The sequence below is a fragment of the Anabrus simplex genome, chromosome 3 (assembly GCF_040414725.1).
Source record: "Anabrus simplex isolate iqAnaSimp1 chromosome 3, ASM4041472v1, whole genome shotgun sequence".
NCBI classification, from domain to species: Eukaryota; Metazoa; Arthropoda; class Insecta; order Orthoptera; family Tettigoniidae; genus Anabrus; species Anabrus simplex.
This window is the reverse complement of record NC_090267.1, coordinates 412,860,110-412,878,872: the sequence shown is the minus strand read 5'-3', so window position 1 is coordinate 412,878,872 and position 18,763 is coordinate 412,860,110. Positions and strand designations below refer to the sequence as shown.

The 18,763-nt window shown below is 36.5% G+C and overlaps 1 protein-coding gene across 1 annotated transcript in view; it reads right to left on the bottom strand.

Annotated features, from left to right (window-relative positions):
* Window positions 1–684: 684 nt before the first annotated feature.
* LOC136866830 (ATP-binding cassette sub-family C member 4-like) overlaps window positions 685–18,763 on the bottom strand; it is a 291,743-nt gene continuing 273,664 nt past the window's right edge. Inside the window, exons 24-28 of the mRNA XM_068226857.1 lie at window positions 17,234–17,479; window positions 13,428–13,588; window positions 6,655–6,784; window positions 2,417–2,527; window positions 685–770 (exon numbers count right to left, since the gene is read on the bottom strand). Coding sequence (XP_068082958.1) covers window positions 711–770; window positions 2,417–2,527; window positions 6,655–6,784; window positions 13,428–13,588; window positions 17,234–17,479 — 708 coding nt within the window. The 3' untranslated portion in view covers window positions 685–710. The remainder of the gene's footprint in view (window positions 771–2,416; window positions 2,528–6,654; window positions 6,785–13,427; window positions 13,589–17,233; window positions 17,480–18,763) is intronic.

Genomic DNA, 18,763 nt, shown 5'->3' with positions numbered 1-18,763 from the left:
CAGAATAATATCACTTAATCACGATGAAATATGGGTGTCTCAGAGGGTGCGTGTTCACTCCTTGTAGGTTCATAAGAGCAATACTGTTTTCTTAACATGGAATGAGCTATAGATTGAAGGAAGTACGGCAAGAGGAAGACCCAGACTAAGGTGGTTGAAAACGATCAAGAATAGTTTTACCTACTAGAAGAAACCTGGATTGTGGATTGGAACATAATTAAGGAGGAACAATGGTGGTTGGCTAGAGAAAGATGGAAAGGTGGCATAAACATCCCAATCCAGCAGGAGCTGGAAGAGGGAAATGGACAATGATGATGATGATAATGATGATGAAGGAGTTTGGTAGTTTTCCATTATTTTCTTCATCGAGTTTGAAAGTGAGTCTTTCACAGTATTTTTAACCACTGATTGTCATGAATGATGGTACCCATAATACCTCAGCAGCCTCCATACTATTACAGTCATAAATGACATTGAGACATATCAGGCATGTTCTAATGGACAAATGTAAAAATCATCAAGAGTTGTCAACAGGTCAAATGATGTAGTACTATGGAATAAAGATGGATCTCTCAAAAGTATAACATAACAGAAGAAATGGAGTTAAGTAGATAGATGTACTATTTAACTTATACCTAGTGGAAGACACAGGTAGTAGGAATGAAAGAAATCTCTTAGGAACATCAGTATCTGAGGAAACAATTGAACCTTCACAGCTTGGTTGATTCTGAAGTAGAGATCTCATGAGAATTATTTGCCCTCTGGAAAGCCTGAAAGAGAAGGGGAAAAAATATTAACATTGAGCATTTGGTGTCATAAGTGCTAATCTTATTTCTATGTAATGCGAGTTTATACTTCACAGCAGCAATTGCACAGATCTTCAAAGATCTGATTGAGCTCAGCGAGTCAGAAAATGCGATTTCAGCATCACTGACCTTGTGAGTAAAGTCTTTCTCAGTATCTTTAGGCATTGACTGTGTCCTGGTTGATAATACTCAGCTATAGCTACTGACATCAGCATGGAGAATCAGGTCACTTCAAAAAATTAAATGTCCTGATTTTAAAAATGCAACAATTTTTTGCATTACATGTGTCAATTTTGTTCTGTTCCATTTTTTATTGGCACCACATTGTATTTACTCTTTAGCACTATTTCGTATAGAAAAACACATTTTTAATGAAGATATTCATTTATATGTTATGCGTATGTTTTTACCCTTTAGCACTATTTCTTATAGAAAACACATTTTTAATTAAGATATTAATTTATAAGTTACATGTATGTTTTCATTCATGTCTTATCTTTAATTTTAACAAGAAAATATTAATATACCATGCATGCAGAAGAGACAATAACAAAGCACAGCAATGAATGCATGGACTTGTTTGAGCACTTTTGGCTTCACACTAGCATTCTCTTGCCATAATTGTCATTTAAAATGTATTTTTAAAAGACTGATGTCCCATCACATGAGGTCATTTCAGCCACTTGTTAACCTTTCTTGTAACTGTTCCCTAGTAAAGAGCATCTTTTTGTTATTTTATTTTCTTCGGCTAATAAACATAGGTTGCAATATGTACGAGAGTTCTCATACACCTACGAGTTTTTGGTCCTTTATACAATGTACAATGCAAAACTCATTTTCATGCACAAATGAACAAGAACTATTTATAAAATATTACCTCAGTTACACATTAACTGACATAAAATTACATAAACAAGTCTTACTTATTCAAATACTGTTAGTGAAGGCATTAAAGATACGTTGGATGTGTCTAATTTGTTAGGAGTTTGTTAAGAAGGAAGACATACTTTTCACTGTCAACTCTGTTTTCCTTTTCAGGTGGTTTGTAAATTTATTTATTCAAAATTAGTTTCAGCAGACTGAAGACCTTAGCAGTTATAAACTCTGTGATAAATATATATTGGACACTTCCTCCACTCTGTAGTTTATTTCTGCTAGCGGTACCCAATTTTCCTTTGTCAGTACCTTGCGTTGATGTCAAATCTTCACACTGCAGAAGGTATGTCCAGTTGGTTTTCTTTTTCTTTTCTTTTTTTAATGTACCATAGTTTGTAATACTAGAAACGGAGTCTGTACCTATCATATGTAACAAAAACTTAGCATGTTTCTTCTGTTTTATTTGGAGGCTGAGGGTGACTTTGAATAAGGTCAAAAGTTAAGTCCCTGAAATGAAGTAATTTGTAGTAAAAGCTACTGTACATCTAAAACTTACCACAAAACAACAAAGATTTTTAATAAAATGGTTGGTGGAATTTGTATTGTGTAGAAAATGTGGCAATTCTGCAGAAAAGAGTTTAATTTTGCCAAACTGAGAAAGGTCCTTTTATTTCATAAGCATGGATTAATATTTAAGGAACTGGAAAACAGAGCTACAAATTAAGAACCATTACCTCTTGTGCCACTGTGCATAGTTTCTCTTCCATTCCTGTACCAGTATCTTTTACTAACTTGGAGAAGTAACTGTCCTTGTTTTGAAGCAGCACATAGGGATGGTCATACTCCTGGAAGCACACAAAATTTGTTATGCAAGTTCACATTTCCTCTACTTACAAGGGAATATCATCTTAGTATATGAGATGTTTTTGTTGCTGATTGGAGAACCAAAGCATGTGTGTTATAGATTTTGATATACGAAACATCACAAAAGCAGCAGCTCCTCATACACACAGTCACCAAAGAGGGTGAAAACTAAATTTCCAGATGGTGGATAGGTACAAATTTTGGATAAAGCAAACAAGGGCAAAAGATTACAATGTCAACCCTACTCAGTTATGCCTTCCAGCCTGGGTCATTGATTCCTCACCTCAAGTGAGTTTCAAGACCATTGTGACCCTAATGCAGAGAACAAAAAATAAAACAGTCCCTCAGAAGTTTCAACAACGTCTGAAGGTACCGAGAAGGAACAGCAATCAGGGTTGAACCCATGCTGTTATATTCCTTATACATATAACATGATACGATACTTTCATTTTAAAGATAGTTTATAGTTATAAGAGTTAATTCAAAATATTGCTCAGAAACTAAAGTAGCCTCTAAAGGGGTCAAAGTTCAACAACTTTTGAACGGGAACATGTAGAGTACAATAGAGTAAATTAATATATTATTTGGGTCCACCTTTTCAATACAAAATGCAAATAGTTTAAATTACATAAATGATTAGGGACTAGTTTCGACCTAGTACTAGGTCATCATCAGCCTAAAGAAAAATTAAAACACAAAATACCGAATAAATTAAACAATGTAAAGACAAGTACGGTCTTGTAAAAGTACATACCACGTGAGATATTGTGCAGCACTATGTTAAAAAATAACTCTCTGAACAAGATTCATAGTAAGTCCAGTGCATATGAATACATTCTTAAGATATACAGTAGATATACTCGTTTCAAAAATTCACCCCATTTGTTACTCCTGTTTTTCTCCCCTTTAAGTAAATTTCCAAAACAAAAAAAAAAATATGTATTTCTTTATTTTTAAAGGACATTTCAATACCAATTTGCATGAGTGTAACATCTTCAGTTTTTGAGATATAAGTAACCTCATAAAAGGTATTCAACCACTTTTTCACCTTTTCTCTCCCCCCTTGATGGTATTTTCCAAAAACAAAAACACATGTTTCCTTATTTTTAAAGGAGATTCCAAATACCAATTTTCACGTCTTCAAACTGTTAAGTTTTGAGATATAGATACACTCATTTTTAAAATTCTCCCTCCCTTTTCACCCCCTTAGCGACAGTATATCCAAAAATCGTCCCTTAGCGAATACCCACATTGTAATATTAATGTATCCCCAAAATTTAATTTCTTTATGTTCGGAAATTTTGGCTCGGCGATGATGAATCACTCAGTCAGTCAGTCAGTCAGTCAGTCAGTCAGTCAGTCAGTCAGTCAGTCAGTCAGTCAGTCAGTCAGTCAGTCAGGACATGTTATTTTACATATATAGATTGCATGTTTCTGTGGTGGTCAGTAGAGTAATGTGTTAAATGTAAATGAAGATTTGTATTCAGACCCACAAACACTCAGCCTCTAGCTAAAGGAATTAACCAATTGTGGCTAAAATCCATGACCCAGCCAGAAATCAAACCAGGTGCCCTCTGTACTGTACGTCACTTCATTCACCATTCAACCAGAAAGTTAGACTCCAGTGCAAATTAAATTAATGAGCGAGAGATATATGAGAAATATTCAAAACAAAAAATATACCCTTCTGGTTCAGATTGCCTGTAAAATTATAGCTTTAATTTCCTTCAACTGAAAAAAAAAAGAACTTGTTTGCTATGGAATGAAATGAGGGAATCGTACCAGCACTTAGACTTGAATATTTGACCTTGTATTTCATTATATGTTCAATCCTTATTATCCAGTTTATACTTTCCCAATCTTAACACTGTGGGTTCAATCCTGAAACAAAACATTCTTTACAAGTCATGGACAAGCGATCGCTCGCCCACCACTCCTCGTTCTCCTTCCTTCCCCTCCTCGCCACAATAACAGCTCGCCCTCATTGCCTAGAAGCGATTAGTCCAGCGTCGACATGATGTGAGAGAACAAGGACAAAGCCCACTTAGAAGGGTCTGAAGGATGTAGGAGTAAATACCAGCAATTCATTTGATTTTCAACAGTATAAAATCTGCTTTTTCTTCCACTCACAAATGTTTTATTTATTTCTCTTTTTAGACTCCAAATAGAATATCAACAAGTTAAGCCAAAAAATTATATTTCTGTGTCTGGCATTTCACAACATAAGCTTAGTCCCAAGTTAAACACAAGAGAAACAAGGAGTCTCCTTCAATCTAACTTGAATACCGGTCCATCAATAAGAAAACATCTACAATTTTGCAACATCATAGGAATGCAATGGGGCAATCTCAAGTTCATTCAAGCAATAATATGTATTAAAAACAGTAAACTTAAAAAACAGAGGATATCAGGATTGATATTTCACAATTCACAATAACTTACATGAAAATGTGTTTAGTATTAAGACATATCACAAGTGTTTTTTATATTGTAGTACCTCATTTTAATGTATATTTTCTTGCAACACATCATCTATTTTAAACAGTAATAGGTTTCAAATTATTTTATGGAATGTCTTTGATGAATGTAAATGTGACTGTGAACCAGCTGAGGGTGACCCAATAGATGTCGAAACATGTACTGGTATAATAACAGAAAATGCTTTTCCCCTTATGTATCCATAATATAAAGTGTTTTTCCTAATATTGTACTGAAGAGTGGACCAAGTAGATTCTTCCTTCAGAAGCATATAATGAATAAATTTAGTATAATATTTTAGAATGTATCCTACCTATTGATAAACTAAGCAAGCCCAACAGTGGGGCCTTCTAATTTGGGTATGTGACTTTCCCCATCTTGACACTGTGGGTTTGAATCCTGAAAATAAATTTTTTGCTACCATGAACTGCAGCATTTCTGTATACCTATAAGGCCTGGCAAGAAAAGGAAACTCTCCAATGATGATTGAGTAGTGCCAGGTGGATGATGAAACTGTGTGTAGGTTGGAATTTTAGTTATTTTGTACTTTTCTTCCTGTATTTACACTGAGTGAACTGTATATTCTGAAAACTTAAAAAATATTCTGTGTGTTTTGTGTATAGTAATTTTTAAAAATAGGTGTGTTTTTCATTAGTGGTTAACATGAAAATGTGAATAACAAAAATGTGGTTAGTTTTTCAACATTCTGATCGTCTGATACTCACCGGATGTGTAAATTAATTATCTTGTACTTACATCATGTAAAATATGATTTTTTGAGTAAAATGGTATACCACAGGTCAAATGTATATCTTTCTAAGAGTGACAATGTTTTGTTTTTTTTAATCTCTGTGTATTGCCTCAGTAATTAGCCTGGAATTTAGAGAAAAACACTTGGCACTTGGAAGGTTAATAATAATAAGGTACTAATTTGCAAAGTTAGCAGATAATAAGAGACCTAAAACAAAACAAATGTAGTCAACTAGCTGAAAATAACTTACTCTGAAAATATTTCTCAAAGCCAATAAAGAATCTGCATTGGAGTAAAATAGACATGTTGGCCAAAGTATAAATTATTTAAATAAAAGAAAGGAATCAGAAACTAAGAAATATAGAACTCATGATAGCTGTGTATTCCTATATGGTACCAGTATTCCCTGATGAGATGTGCTCAGGCAATGATTCATGGATATCAACAAAACACTCAAATAATGACTCTAAACATCAGAATTTATTCTACTGTTTACAGTTCACCCAAGATAGTTTCAGTTCCTTGTCAAGCATTTGAGAAATCTGGAAGTAAGAATACAATTTCTGGAGAAATGCAACATTCATGCTCATTCATCCAAAAACAAAAATAAATAAATAAAGTCTATGGTAATCTTCAGGCACCAAGATGACTGTGCAATGAACTGACCACTCTAGCTCATCTAACACTGAGAAATCCTTTACCTTCATCAGTTGTATGAAAACTGCATTACTTCCACACATATTAAAAGTTAAGAAAGACCTTTACTTACAAAAGGTATGAAAATCCCATTGTACTTCAAATTTTACTGGGAAATGATTTTTCCACAATGATCCAGTCCATTTGAATACTCTATGATGAGATCAGTCACTATCAACTTACCACTACTGTTCCTCCTTCCATGACTAGCACCTTATCGGAGTCCATGATAGTGTTCAATCTATGAGCAATTGTCAACACTGTGCATTCTTGAAACTTCCTTCTAATTGTCTTTTGTATCAAAGCATCAGTTCTGAAATAAAATTAAAGAAGTTTTCTCTCTATTGGGTCTTAATTTAACATAATTGTTATTATATCACCAAGGCTTGGAAAATAAAAAGGGAAAGGGAGAGAGGAAGTGTGTGTTTGAGGTGGTTAATGGTTCGGTCTCATCTTTCATATAAAATATCCCAGTGGACACGTAATTTTCAATGAAACTGATTTATCCGTGTAATTCTAGCATATTTTTAATAGACTTCACAGTCAGGCTTAAATTCACTGAGATGCAAGATCTAGACCATTCGCTGTGCCATACTAAAATTCATTTGCTTTATGAGACTTCACCTTACCTTCTAGGAGGATTTGTAATGACATAATGGCTAGCAGAAATCTGTGCCATTTCATTGTTCTGTGAGCAAGTACGGGGAGTCAAACTGCATGCGATTACTGCTAATGAAATTAAATAATACGCATAAGATGTTAAAACATCAAGGAAACATGGAATTGCACAGAACAGTTATGATCAGAATCCTAGTGGCCATGAGCGAGACAAAGTAATAGTCGAATTGTTAACTCCAACACTTGGAAAAATAAAATCGAATTGAATGCACATTGAAAGAAAAAGCGCAAACAAGTTAGCTGAAAGAAGAGCGATTCACAAGGAAATACATCAAGGTTACAATATCAACTAAAGAAGAAGAGATATTATATGCTTATATGTGTAAAATACATATAATTTTAATATTAACATTAAAAGAATTTCATTGAATACGAAAAAGCAGGGCAAGACTCACCTAGCCAAATCATAAGAAAAGAACATTGAACAGGCCTTGACTTATAAGAAGAAAAATTCGACTAGAATTCACAATTTTAGCCAAACAAATACAACTAACAATTACAGTTGAGATAAATACATAAAGCTAAAGCAGACATATTGGTAGTCTGCATAGAATTAAAGAAACATAAATATCTATCTAAGCCAATACTTAAGACCATTATCATATAAGAAGGTTTTGCATTTGTCAATGTGTTTTCACTAATCTCATCTATGATTTCATATTTTCCAATTGCGCAAGACACCTACATCATGGACCTGTAAAGAATATGGGGGAGCTGTCCGGATAACCGAGGAAATCCCAATGATTGGCGGCGGAACAACGAGGCTGACCAATGAAACTGGGGACTAAACAGAATTAACACAATCCCGGCAGGCAGAGAATAAGATAAGTTTCAGAGTAATATCAATTGAATTCCATAGTTTTAATGCATTGTAGATTGTTTGTATTTTGATTATCATGTGATAGATCGTTTATATCTTCGAGACATATCAATCTAAGCTATTTTCCTGCAAGTGACTCAATAGTGTGTTGTTTTAAGGAAGGAATTAGGCAGTCTTCTTAAGAAAATACGATCATATTCAATTTGGGAAATAACTATATTATATGGTAGTGTGATTTCTACAATATCAATCAGTTATAATACTGTATTTCCCAGCATAATCGTCACACTTTTTATACCAAAATTTTCGAAAAAATAGTAGGGTGCGACCATTATACAAAGAATTTTTAATACCAGTATTTGTATTACTCAAAAAAATTATTTAGAACTAAATTGTATTTTATATAAATTTAAGATGCACGTAATACTTGCGTTTATACATCAAAATAATTAAGTCTAAAACAAAATTCATAATTATTCACTGAGCCGCACAATGTTGGATCTCTAACCTATCGTTTGCGAAGGGTCTATGGAATCTTTACCAAAATAAAGGTTATTGCCGTAATATTCACGTATATCATTCATTTGCAATGAGAGAACTGACCTTGAAGGTTTTCCAATTACTACAAGATGTAAGGAAGAGTGAAACGAAATGGCCTATAAGTCATGCTTTTTATTTTCATCCCGTATATCATGATCGCAATATTTTGATACAGTTATATATAGTATGAGCGTGCCAGTTTCGTTGAAAATGAGAAAATCACACGGTTTAAAATAGTTACAGCGTGCGCCGGGTACATTTGAATTAGTCACAGGGTTATTAATCGCGTCGTACCTTGTGATGTGTGTGGGTTGCTAGAGGCCTTTGTTGCCCCCTGCCCCTAACCAAGCCAGACCAATAATCTTTTCACTAGCCTGGTCTTGAAACTAACTCCTAAGTTGGCAGCATCGCTTAGCTAGCTGTGACATCGTCCGATGCGCGCCATGTTGTATTTCTAACCTCTGTGACATCGTGACGTGATTTCGCAACAATTCGGCGAATGTTTTTCCAACCTGAAAACCTGTCTACTAGAAGACAAGTGTGTGTTGATACCGGTATTTCCTGGCGACGTTGCCGATACAGCCATACGTATTTCAAATGAGAACTCATAATATGTAGGTGGTGAATAAATTGTACACTGTCTCGTGACCACGTTGTCAAACTGCTGATAGCCTACCGGTAAGCCATGCGTCGTACATATACCGGTATTATTTATTTATACGTTGGGCAACATCTCGCAAATGTGACAGTGTTGCCAAATTGCCCATAAACCATACACGTATTTAAAATGCGAATTCATGTGCAACTTACATTGCAATTCCATTTACCTTTTAACCAGATTGGTGAACAAAATTTGGACGTGCGACGATTATGCAATTAAATGTTTAAAGTCCGATTTTTGTATTGAAAATAAAGGATGCGACGATTACGCAGTGGCGACGATTATGCCGGGAAATACGGTATATCATGCCATAACGTGTGAAATAATTTAACACGTTGGCTGCCAGAGCGGTACATTCTACCGCTGAGTGAGTGTCTCATGAGGCCACAGCGGTACAAAGTACCGCTAACATGTGTTGCTATATGACTTTACCTGCCGGGCTGGTGGACCGCTGAACTCTTGAATTCACCACGTTAGCGTACCGCTATGGCCCCGGAGAAAATCCTGGCGTACTTGTTTTCCGAAATATAGTCTTTATTTTTTATTAATCCAACCTCCTTTTAATGGCAATTTGTGAGTATTTGTCCAATCAGTATGCCGGGTTAGCTATCTAGCAAGTTCAAGATTTTGGAGATTGTGAGTTTTAATCCTACTGTCGGGAAACCTGGTTATGGTTTTCTGTGATTTCCCATTTTCACCCCAAGCTTATGCTTACCTAATCAATAGGCCACACTGATTCATTGCAAATTGTTTCACCCATGCCTGAGCTGATTTCTACGCTTATCGCAATTAATATAGCGTAAACATTAGCGTATTTGCATTTTCTAAATTGACAACATTCATTGACAACATTTTACATTACCATTGAGCATTTCACAACGAGTAAATAGCTAATAAATATATTTCAAATATAACTTGGTGAAGAATTTTTGTGTTGCGAAACGTAATAGATCAGTTTGATATGGACACTTCTTACCAGAATTCTCATACTGAATGGCTAGCATCATTAACTTACGAGTTCGAGAAGAAAACAGTTTCATTTTTATAACAAACCTCTCCGTTCACTGGTAAAATAACTTAGAAATATCTCGCAAGTATTTCACACACAAATTACTGTAAAACAATGAGTGCCTTGTGATTGTAGTCCTAAGCACTAGTAAAGAAATCGTGGCTTGCTCTGTTATCTACAATGTGTACTATCAAGCAATGCAAGCTTCTGGTACTGCTAGACTGTACCGCTCTGGCTGTCTAGGCAAAATCATGCAGTGAACTTTTCTGTGGGGCCTCGGCAGTATCTCGGGGTGCTGGGAATTTTTATTGTATTTCGTACGTACATTGAACACTTAGTTGAAATATCACTCCGAATTTTGCTTTACTGCTTATTTACTACATGCATAGAAGGAAAAATGTTTGGCCATCAGGACATTTCTTGCTATGTGTCCTGGCATTCAACGTGTTAAGAATAGAATGCCGTAGGATATCGTATTTAACAAACATAGGTTACCTGTTGCCATAAATGAGTGAGATAAGGTTAGATATGGATATACAAATGGACGGAATACATGTTGCTATTGTAAATGTAAATATTGATCTGGAGATTTATTTATTTTAAAGATGAAGAGAATTTTTTGCATCAATGTGGATTATATAAGATGAATATACAAATGTGTTACGTTAGATATGAAGTGAAATATGAGAATAGAGATATGAGATGATGTTGTATGAAGATAGGAAGGAAAGAATTGAGAAAAGATGTTAATGCTGCGAGGATATAATTGAAACGTTGAAATATGAGAAGAGAAAGAATAAAATATTGGCGTAGATGTGGATCATTAATATTTATTGAAGCAATAAAGATGTTTTGTTGGTAGATAATCCATATCACATAATAAATGGCAGCATAATATGATGCTTATGAAAAATATGGCAGGAATCGATCATCAAAATAAACCCTAATATGCATGATTATTTGTTTAAATGAATGTTTCAACATTAGATACCTATTTATAGGCTGCATTTGATAGCGGTAGCAAGTATGGCAGGCATTTATCGGCATGTATAGTCATTAATACATCTTATTAATAATATTGAGAGGTTGATAGTCATTTCAAATCTTCATCCATGGTAATCCCTATACTTAAAGTTGAACTTCATAAGGTCATACATTGGATTTCCAATTCAACTGAGAAGTTATTTGGTTATTTATATGTTTATTTGATTTTGAAACATAATAGATATTTTAATGCAATGCTAATCACTTGTAATATTTTAATATTTAATGAATTGTAGCCCATGAATGCTACAAAACTGATCTTATTCTCTAAGCCAAGTTTATGAAAAGTTTAATATGAACAACGAAAGTCATTGTCCTTGAAATCAAAGATGAACTTACGATAAAATGAAGAATGTTTTGTATGAGCAAAACTGAACAATTAATTTAACTGGATTTAACTCACGCAAATTTGTAAATAACTTATTTCTTTTATTTTCTTGTGTAATGTTAGACAAACATGAAGCAGCTATCCATTTCAATGACAATTATATTAATTCATACGACGACTGATGATTATATACAAATAATTTGAAGACTGTAATCAGAATCAATTGATTAATTTTGGGATTTACAAGCAGATACTTTACAATTTATCCATATTTCCTTTTCGTGAATAAATATTAGTAAATAAAGCATAATTTAATATCACGCATAGTTAGATGGAATCGTACGTAAGTTAGAATTAAGGTAGCCCAGTTTATGATAATGCCTTTGCTGGCAGGACCTAGTGTTTACAGTGCACTATGTTTTCTGGTATAGTCTAGAGCAATTTTGTTACTTTATCCTTGGCTTTGACAATATGAAAGTGACTGAGGTATGAGCAATGCTAGTAATGCCAATCCTTATGCAGCCAGTTCCTGCTTTGAATGGTGTGAAAATGTTGCTCATAGGGTCGGTTGGTGTATGCATTTCAGTGGGCTTGGCAGACTGATATGTAATAGCAAATCTGGCTCGGTGAGGACAGCAACGGGAAGCTACGTCACTCCTCATTTCCCTAGTATGCCTCTTCAATGATGCCTAGGCCATCTATGACAGCTGATGGCAGAGCTGTTGAGGATCCCACCAGCGGAATCGCTGACGGACTGAACATACATACAATTTATGATAACCGACATCACTATTGAACGTTTGGTGGAGACGTCCATCAATATGGTTTTTGGATCGAAGAAATGCGTACTTGGGTATCTGAATCATCTGGAATGCACGTGAAAATAAAAACAAGGATTAAAAAATTAAATTTAACCTATATTTACCCTGAACCTGACTGGAGTTTTCTTTGACGCCAATTATCTTGGACACGGGAGATGGCGCAAATCCATGTAGTGCTTGGCAGTCTGCAGTCTGTAGTTTTGCAAGGTATTATAGTATGCTCACTTTTCTTTGTGTTGTGGTAGAAATTAAAGCTGTATGACAGGGATTGTTTGAATTGTTAGTGGATGTATGAAGGGAGTTCAATATGCAATGCAACACTTTCCTTTTTCCTAAAAGCAGGTTGCTACAATACCCTAATTTTCACCATAATCTCCGTTTAATGCTATGGCCTTATGCCACCATTATGTGAGGGCCTGTATGCCTGCATGGTACCACTTGACTGCTCAATGTTTGAGCCAACATCATGCTGCATCGATAACTTCCTCATCATCCACGTAGGGCTTCCCGCGGAGTGCATCCTTCATTGGGCCAAACAGGTGGAAGTCAGAAGGCACAAGATCCAAGCTGTAGGCTGGATGAGGAAGTACAGTCCACTGAAGTTTTGTGAGCTCCTGTCGGGTGCACAGACTTGTGTGAGGTCTTGCATTGTCATAGAGAAAGCTCACCGTACTTCTGTCCACTGTCAGGTCTCCGTAGACATTCTGTAAATGCCTTTGAAGATCGATGTTGCCCTGGTTTTCCGTCAAAAGAAACTCAGTAACTGCTCTGTTTGGTACGCACCTCCATTACAGATGCCATTTTGAAGGCTAGTTATAGCACTGCCACCTATCAGAAATGAATGAAACTGTACAAGATGAAGTGGGAGTATTCAAAGATGTCCCAAACGAAATTCCAATTCTTGAAAACCAAAATTGGCAGAGAAATAAAATGTGTTGCATTATATATTGAATGCTCCTCATATATTCAACACGGGAAGTAACTCCTGGAGACTAATAAGAATACAGGGTGCCTGCTTTCTGGGCAGAAGTGTATATTTATATGTAAACCCTTACTCTAGATCCATATTAGCAGTAGCCTCATCCAGGACCAGAATACGCGAGTTTCTCAGGATAGCTCTAGCTAGACACACCAGCTGTCTCTGTCCCACACTCAGGTTACTGCCCCTATCAGTGATCTTCCAGTCTAGACTCTCTATGGCTCCTTTAAGCTCCACCTGTAAAAACAGAATACCCATCAGAAGAAATACAGTATTATGTCAAAATATCTTCTACGATATGAGAGTACTCATTAAATTATTTAGCAAATATTTTAAACATAATTAGCTGAATAACTGAATGATCTATATGCTTTGTCACTGAGATCATTTTCCCAAAAAGCATATGATTATTTGAGGAACCAGAACATTCCTTTATCATGCCATTAAACCTTACAAACATGGATTCGGTGGTTTAAATGTAGACCCAAAATTTGAACAGAGGTGCTATATCTGTTGAAAGCCAGAGCAGTAAATTAGGAGTCTGAAAAGATTGCAGTTTTGAAATTTGATGAAATGAATACAGACAGGCAAATTTCATACGATTCATCTGATAACCACATACTAGGTCCTTACAGCAATGTCCAGGTAGTGATGGTTCGAGGACTCTTTGCTGCATGCTGCATGAAAGCAACCCATTTTTTTATGACCTTGACATGACAATGACCTCAGAGTTGTTAAGAAACATAATTAGTAAACTTGAGGCTTGTGATATTCATGTTGTTGCAATAACTTGTGATATGGGAGGGGTGGAGGAATGTCAAAGTGTGGAGTGAACTAATGTAAACAAGGACAAAATGTTTTTAACCAACCCAGTGGATGATAAAAGGAAGGTGTAGGCATTCTGTGATGTACCCCACCTATTGAAAGTAATGAGAAACCACTTTTTAGATGAAGGTTTGAAGTTAGCTGATGGTTCAGAGTTTCAGAAGAAGACAATACAACACCTATAACAAACTCAAACAGGGGACCTATCAACTGACACACCATATTAATGAGGCTCATCTGAGAGTAACTGGCAGATCACGTCAGCAAGTCAGAATGAATGCGCAGTTATTTTCCAGCCACACAGCTCTGGCAGTGCGGTATATGTTGAACAAGGACACTGAAAGCAACTTCATGGAACTAGTCAATGACACCTTTAATGTATTGAACTCTAGGGACCCAAAGATGAAAAGACTCCCCTTAGGAGTGGATATGGTTTAAATTTAAGAAGCCAGGAAAATACTCTGAAATGCTTTCTGGAGGTAATTACAGAAGTGAGGGTTGGTAAATGGAAAACATTTCTTCTGTTTCAGACTAGATTTGTAATTTCTATTAACTCTCTCTTGGGACATTTTGAAGATGTGAAAAATGCAAGTATGTCTTATATTTTAACTGCCATATTAAATCAAGACTGCTTGGATAATGTTTTCCACATGTCCATGGCCTAGGAGTTCTTTTCAAAGCAATCCATCCCCTTCTGTAGTTTGTGACAGAATTTGACTTCTTTTACTAGCAGGCAATTGGAGGTACTATTTGGCAGTTTTCACAGGCTTTATATTTATAAATGTGAAAGAGTGATGCAAACTTTGACTTCTATAATATGAATCAAAATTTCCTGAACTTGATGAGAATATTATCTGTCTGTTCGTCAGAACTAGGACTTTTATTAGAATCCATCACCTCAACAAAAAACATCTAATAGATGCTATGAAGAACTATTCAGTGGAGAGTTGACTGTTGATGGCTTCAGCTTTTCAACATCTTCGTAAGTCATCAAAACGTGAATTCCAAATACAATTAAACCAACAACTAATCCAGTATTCCTATGCATGTATTGTTCTTACAGTCAGCCTTTAAGATGTAAATACTGAGTGTTTCTTCTATTATCTGACTACAGTATTATATGATTGATTGCAGGTAGTGTTTAGAGTACAATTTTATTACCATGTATAATAAGGCCAACCTTTTAATTATTTATTAGAAATTGAACTTATTTTTCCTAATTACTGAGGTTTATGCTGCATGCAGGCGCACGCTTCTAGCCCTCCAGTCTACATCATGAACGGTCGACCAATGAGAGCACTGTGAGCAAGAATGGCCTACCTAATATACTCTAACTATCTTGAGTTCTAGGGTTAACCAAGATGTGAAGATGTTTCTATCTACTGTGACATACATTTCCTACTTAAAACATGCTTATATATAAGACCTGATGTTCCTAAAGAACTTGATTAATTTAGATATTCTATAAATACATTTCCTCTTCACTACGAGCATACCATACATACAGGGTGGCGCACGATAAGTCACCTGATTTGTTTCATGAATAACACATTTGTTGTTGACAAGATTTGTAATTTATTGATGTAGAAGTAAAAAATACAGCTTGGAAATACAATCTAATGAATCACATGTTCAATATGATTGCCGTTTTGCTTTACAATTTCTTCTAGTCGCACACGTGCATTTGTGACGACTCTCCGACAAAAATCTCCTGGAATGACATGGCATAACTCCACAATGGTGGCCCTAAGTTGCACTGCATTTTTGGGTTTTCTGTGGTACACCTTCTCTAAAAGGAACCCCCAAAGGAAGAAGTCACATGGGTTAATGTCCGGGCTGTGAGGCAGCCACATTCATCCTTCTTCATAACGTTCTGGAAATCTGTTTGACAATACCCTAAGGCCAAGTCTTTCGTGTAGGAAATCAAGCACAACGTTGGCAGTATGGGGGCGTGCTCCATCCTGCATTAACCATTGTGTGTGCAATGGAAGACCTGTGGCCATGAGTTGAGGAAAGGTCTGGTTTCACAGCATGTCTAAATAGCGTTCACCAGTTACTGTAGCATCAAAGGAAAACGGACCGATGATTCCATGACTTGAAATCGCGACCCACACGCACACTTTCTCCCCGTAGGTGTCGTTCATGTGGATTATTCGCGGAGGTTAACGTGCCCAAAATCGAACGTTTTGTTTGTTCACAACACCGTTCACGTAAAAATAAGCTTCGTCCAAAAACCATGTGTTGCGTAGCACTGCCTCTTGGTTTTGCTCGATTGCCCACCATGCAAACTGTAGTCTCCGCTCCTTCTCTCTCGCAGTAAGCTTATGCGCCACAGTCATCTTGTATGGAGACAAGCGAAGCTCGGATTGAATAATTCTTTGTACAGATCACCGTGAAATTCCCAACTGGCTTTTCTTGTTGATTTACTTGGACTACTAGTCAAAGCCACTCGAACTGCTTTAATGTTTTGCGGCGAACTTACGGTACCTGCATGTGGCCGTTTACACTCCAAAACAGATCCAAGTACCTGCAAATTTGTGATGTAATCTGTGTATTGTCTGTGGGCTGGGAGCACACCGTGTGCCGAAATGAGCACGAAACCTTCTCTGTGTCAATGTAACACTGTTCATCGCCGTGAACAGTAACACAGTCTTCGTCTTTTGTGCAACAGTCAACCGTTCTTTGTCCGCCATCGCGGCAAACTGAAATGGCGGACTCAAAACGGAAGCGATGAACTCGTAACAACATCTGGAGTAATTTCCATGAACTGCACGACATTGAGCGCACAATTTGAAAGCTATTGCCCCAATAGTATACTTGTAGGATCAAGATTCAATCGGGTGACTTAACGTGCGCCACCATGTAGTTAATACATTGGAAAAGTGCTGCACTTGCTAGCGAGTCATGGCACACATACACGTGTAGCAAGTAATGCTGGGTTATGAATGAATGAAATTTGCATATAAAAGAAGAAATTGATGGTTAGTAAATATGCTTGCAAATATATGCCTGGAATGCAAATTGGAAATGGATTCCCTATTAGTAAAAATAACTTACATCTTCCAGAGCTTTCCACAGTAATTCATCTGGAAATTCATCAAAGGGATCTAAATTATACCGCAGAGTGGCAGAGAAAAGTACAGGTTCCTGAGGAATAACAGCGATCTTCTTCCTGAGGTCATGGAGTCCAATAGAACCAGTGTCCACATTGTCAATGAGAATTGAGCCTTCTACATTGGCAAGGCGGAAGAGGGCAATGATGAGCGAGGATTTGCCTGCTCCTGTACGGCCAACTACGCCAACCTAAAATTAAAAATCACAAAATCAAGGAAATAGGACTAAATTAACGTGAACAATAATTAACATTATTAAATAGACATGAGACTTCTCATACTAAAAATATCATGGCTGACGGACGTGCGTGAGATCAGCTCCTCAGTCAAAGTGAATTAGCAGGTGTTATTTCCTAGTAACATATATCAAACGTTGTGTTAAAGTGTGCAAACATAGTCTGAAAGTGTTTAAAGTGAAAGTGTCTCCCTGTTGTGGTCATATTTTTATCAGTTCATTAAAATATTTCATTGTAAAACAAGATGACCAGGAGTAACAAGCGCAACAGCAAGGAAGCGAACGGTAGTGCCAACCTCGTGGAAGAGACCGTCACGAGGATCCTGAATGAGACTCTCAGCTCGGGTAAGTTTCTGGACAGAATTATAGAGGCGATATCGGAGCGAGTGACCACACTTGTCGTTAAGGAACTAGAGAAATCTCTCCAGTTCAATGCTGAACTTGTAGCGGATTTAAAGAACAAACTTGAGTGTCGGGACAAGGAAATCCAGGCACTTAGGTCAGAATTCGAAGCTAGAAGCGACTCTCTCGAACAATATAGTAGGAGAAATAATCTTAGAATCTTTGGAGTGCAGGAGAGCTCACAAGAAAATACTGATGAACTTGTTGTAAACGTCTTCAGAGATATAGGCGTGAATATAAACATCAATGATATTGATAGAAGCCACTGTGTTGGGCCTAAATCAGTAGGGAAAACTCGGCCTATCATTGTCAAGTTTACTTCCTATCGTACACGACGAGAAGTATTCCGTAACAAAAGGAGACTAAAGGGCACTCATGTTACCATCCGCGAAGATCTCACGTCCGCTAGACTTTCCATACTGAAGGCTGCCATTCACCGTTTCCATGTAGTGAACTGTTGGACTGCAGACGGCAATATCATCATTAAGAAACCCGATGGGGGCAAACTGCGCATTAACCGGCTGTGTGACTTACCGGAGGATAGAGATATCAACTAAACGGACAATTCACTTGACTGTTCTGATCTCTATTTACTATATTTCATTTTATTTAAATACCACCTTAGTGTAATTTAATTAGATTAGCTCACTGTACTTAGATTATTTCATTCACATAATTATTAATTTTTCATAAGGTAATTAGATTAGCTCACTTTAGTTAGATTATCTCATTCGCATAATTATTACTTTTTCATAAGGTGGCAATGAGCACTAATGGGTTACTCTCCTCTGACAGTACCGGACATTCCTTCCCAGCCACAATCCCGTTCAAGGCCTC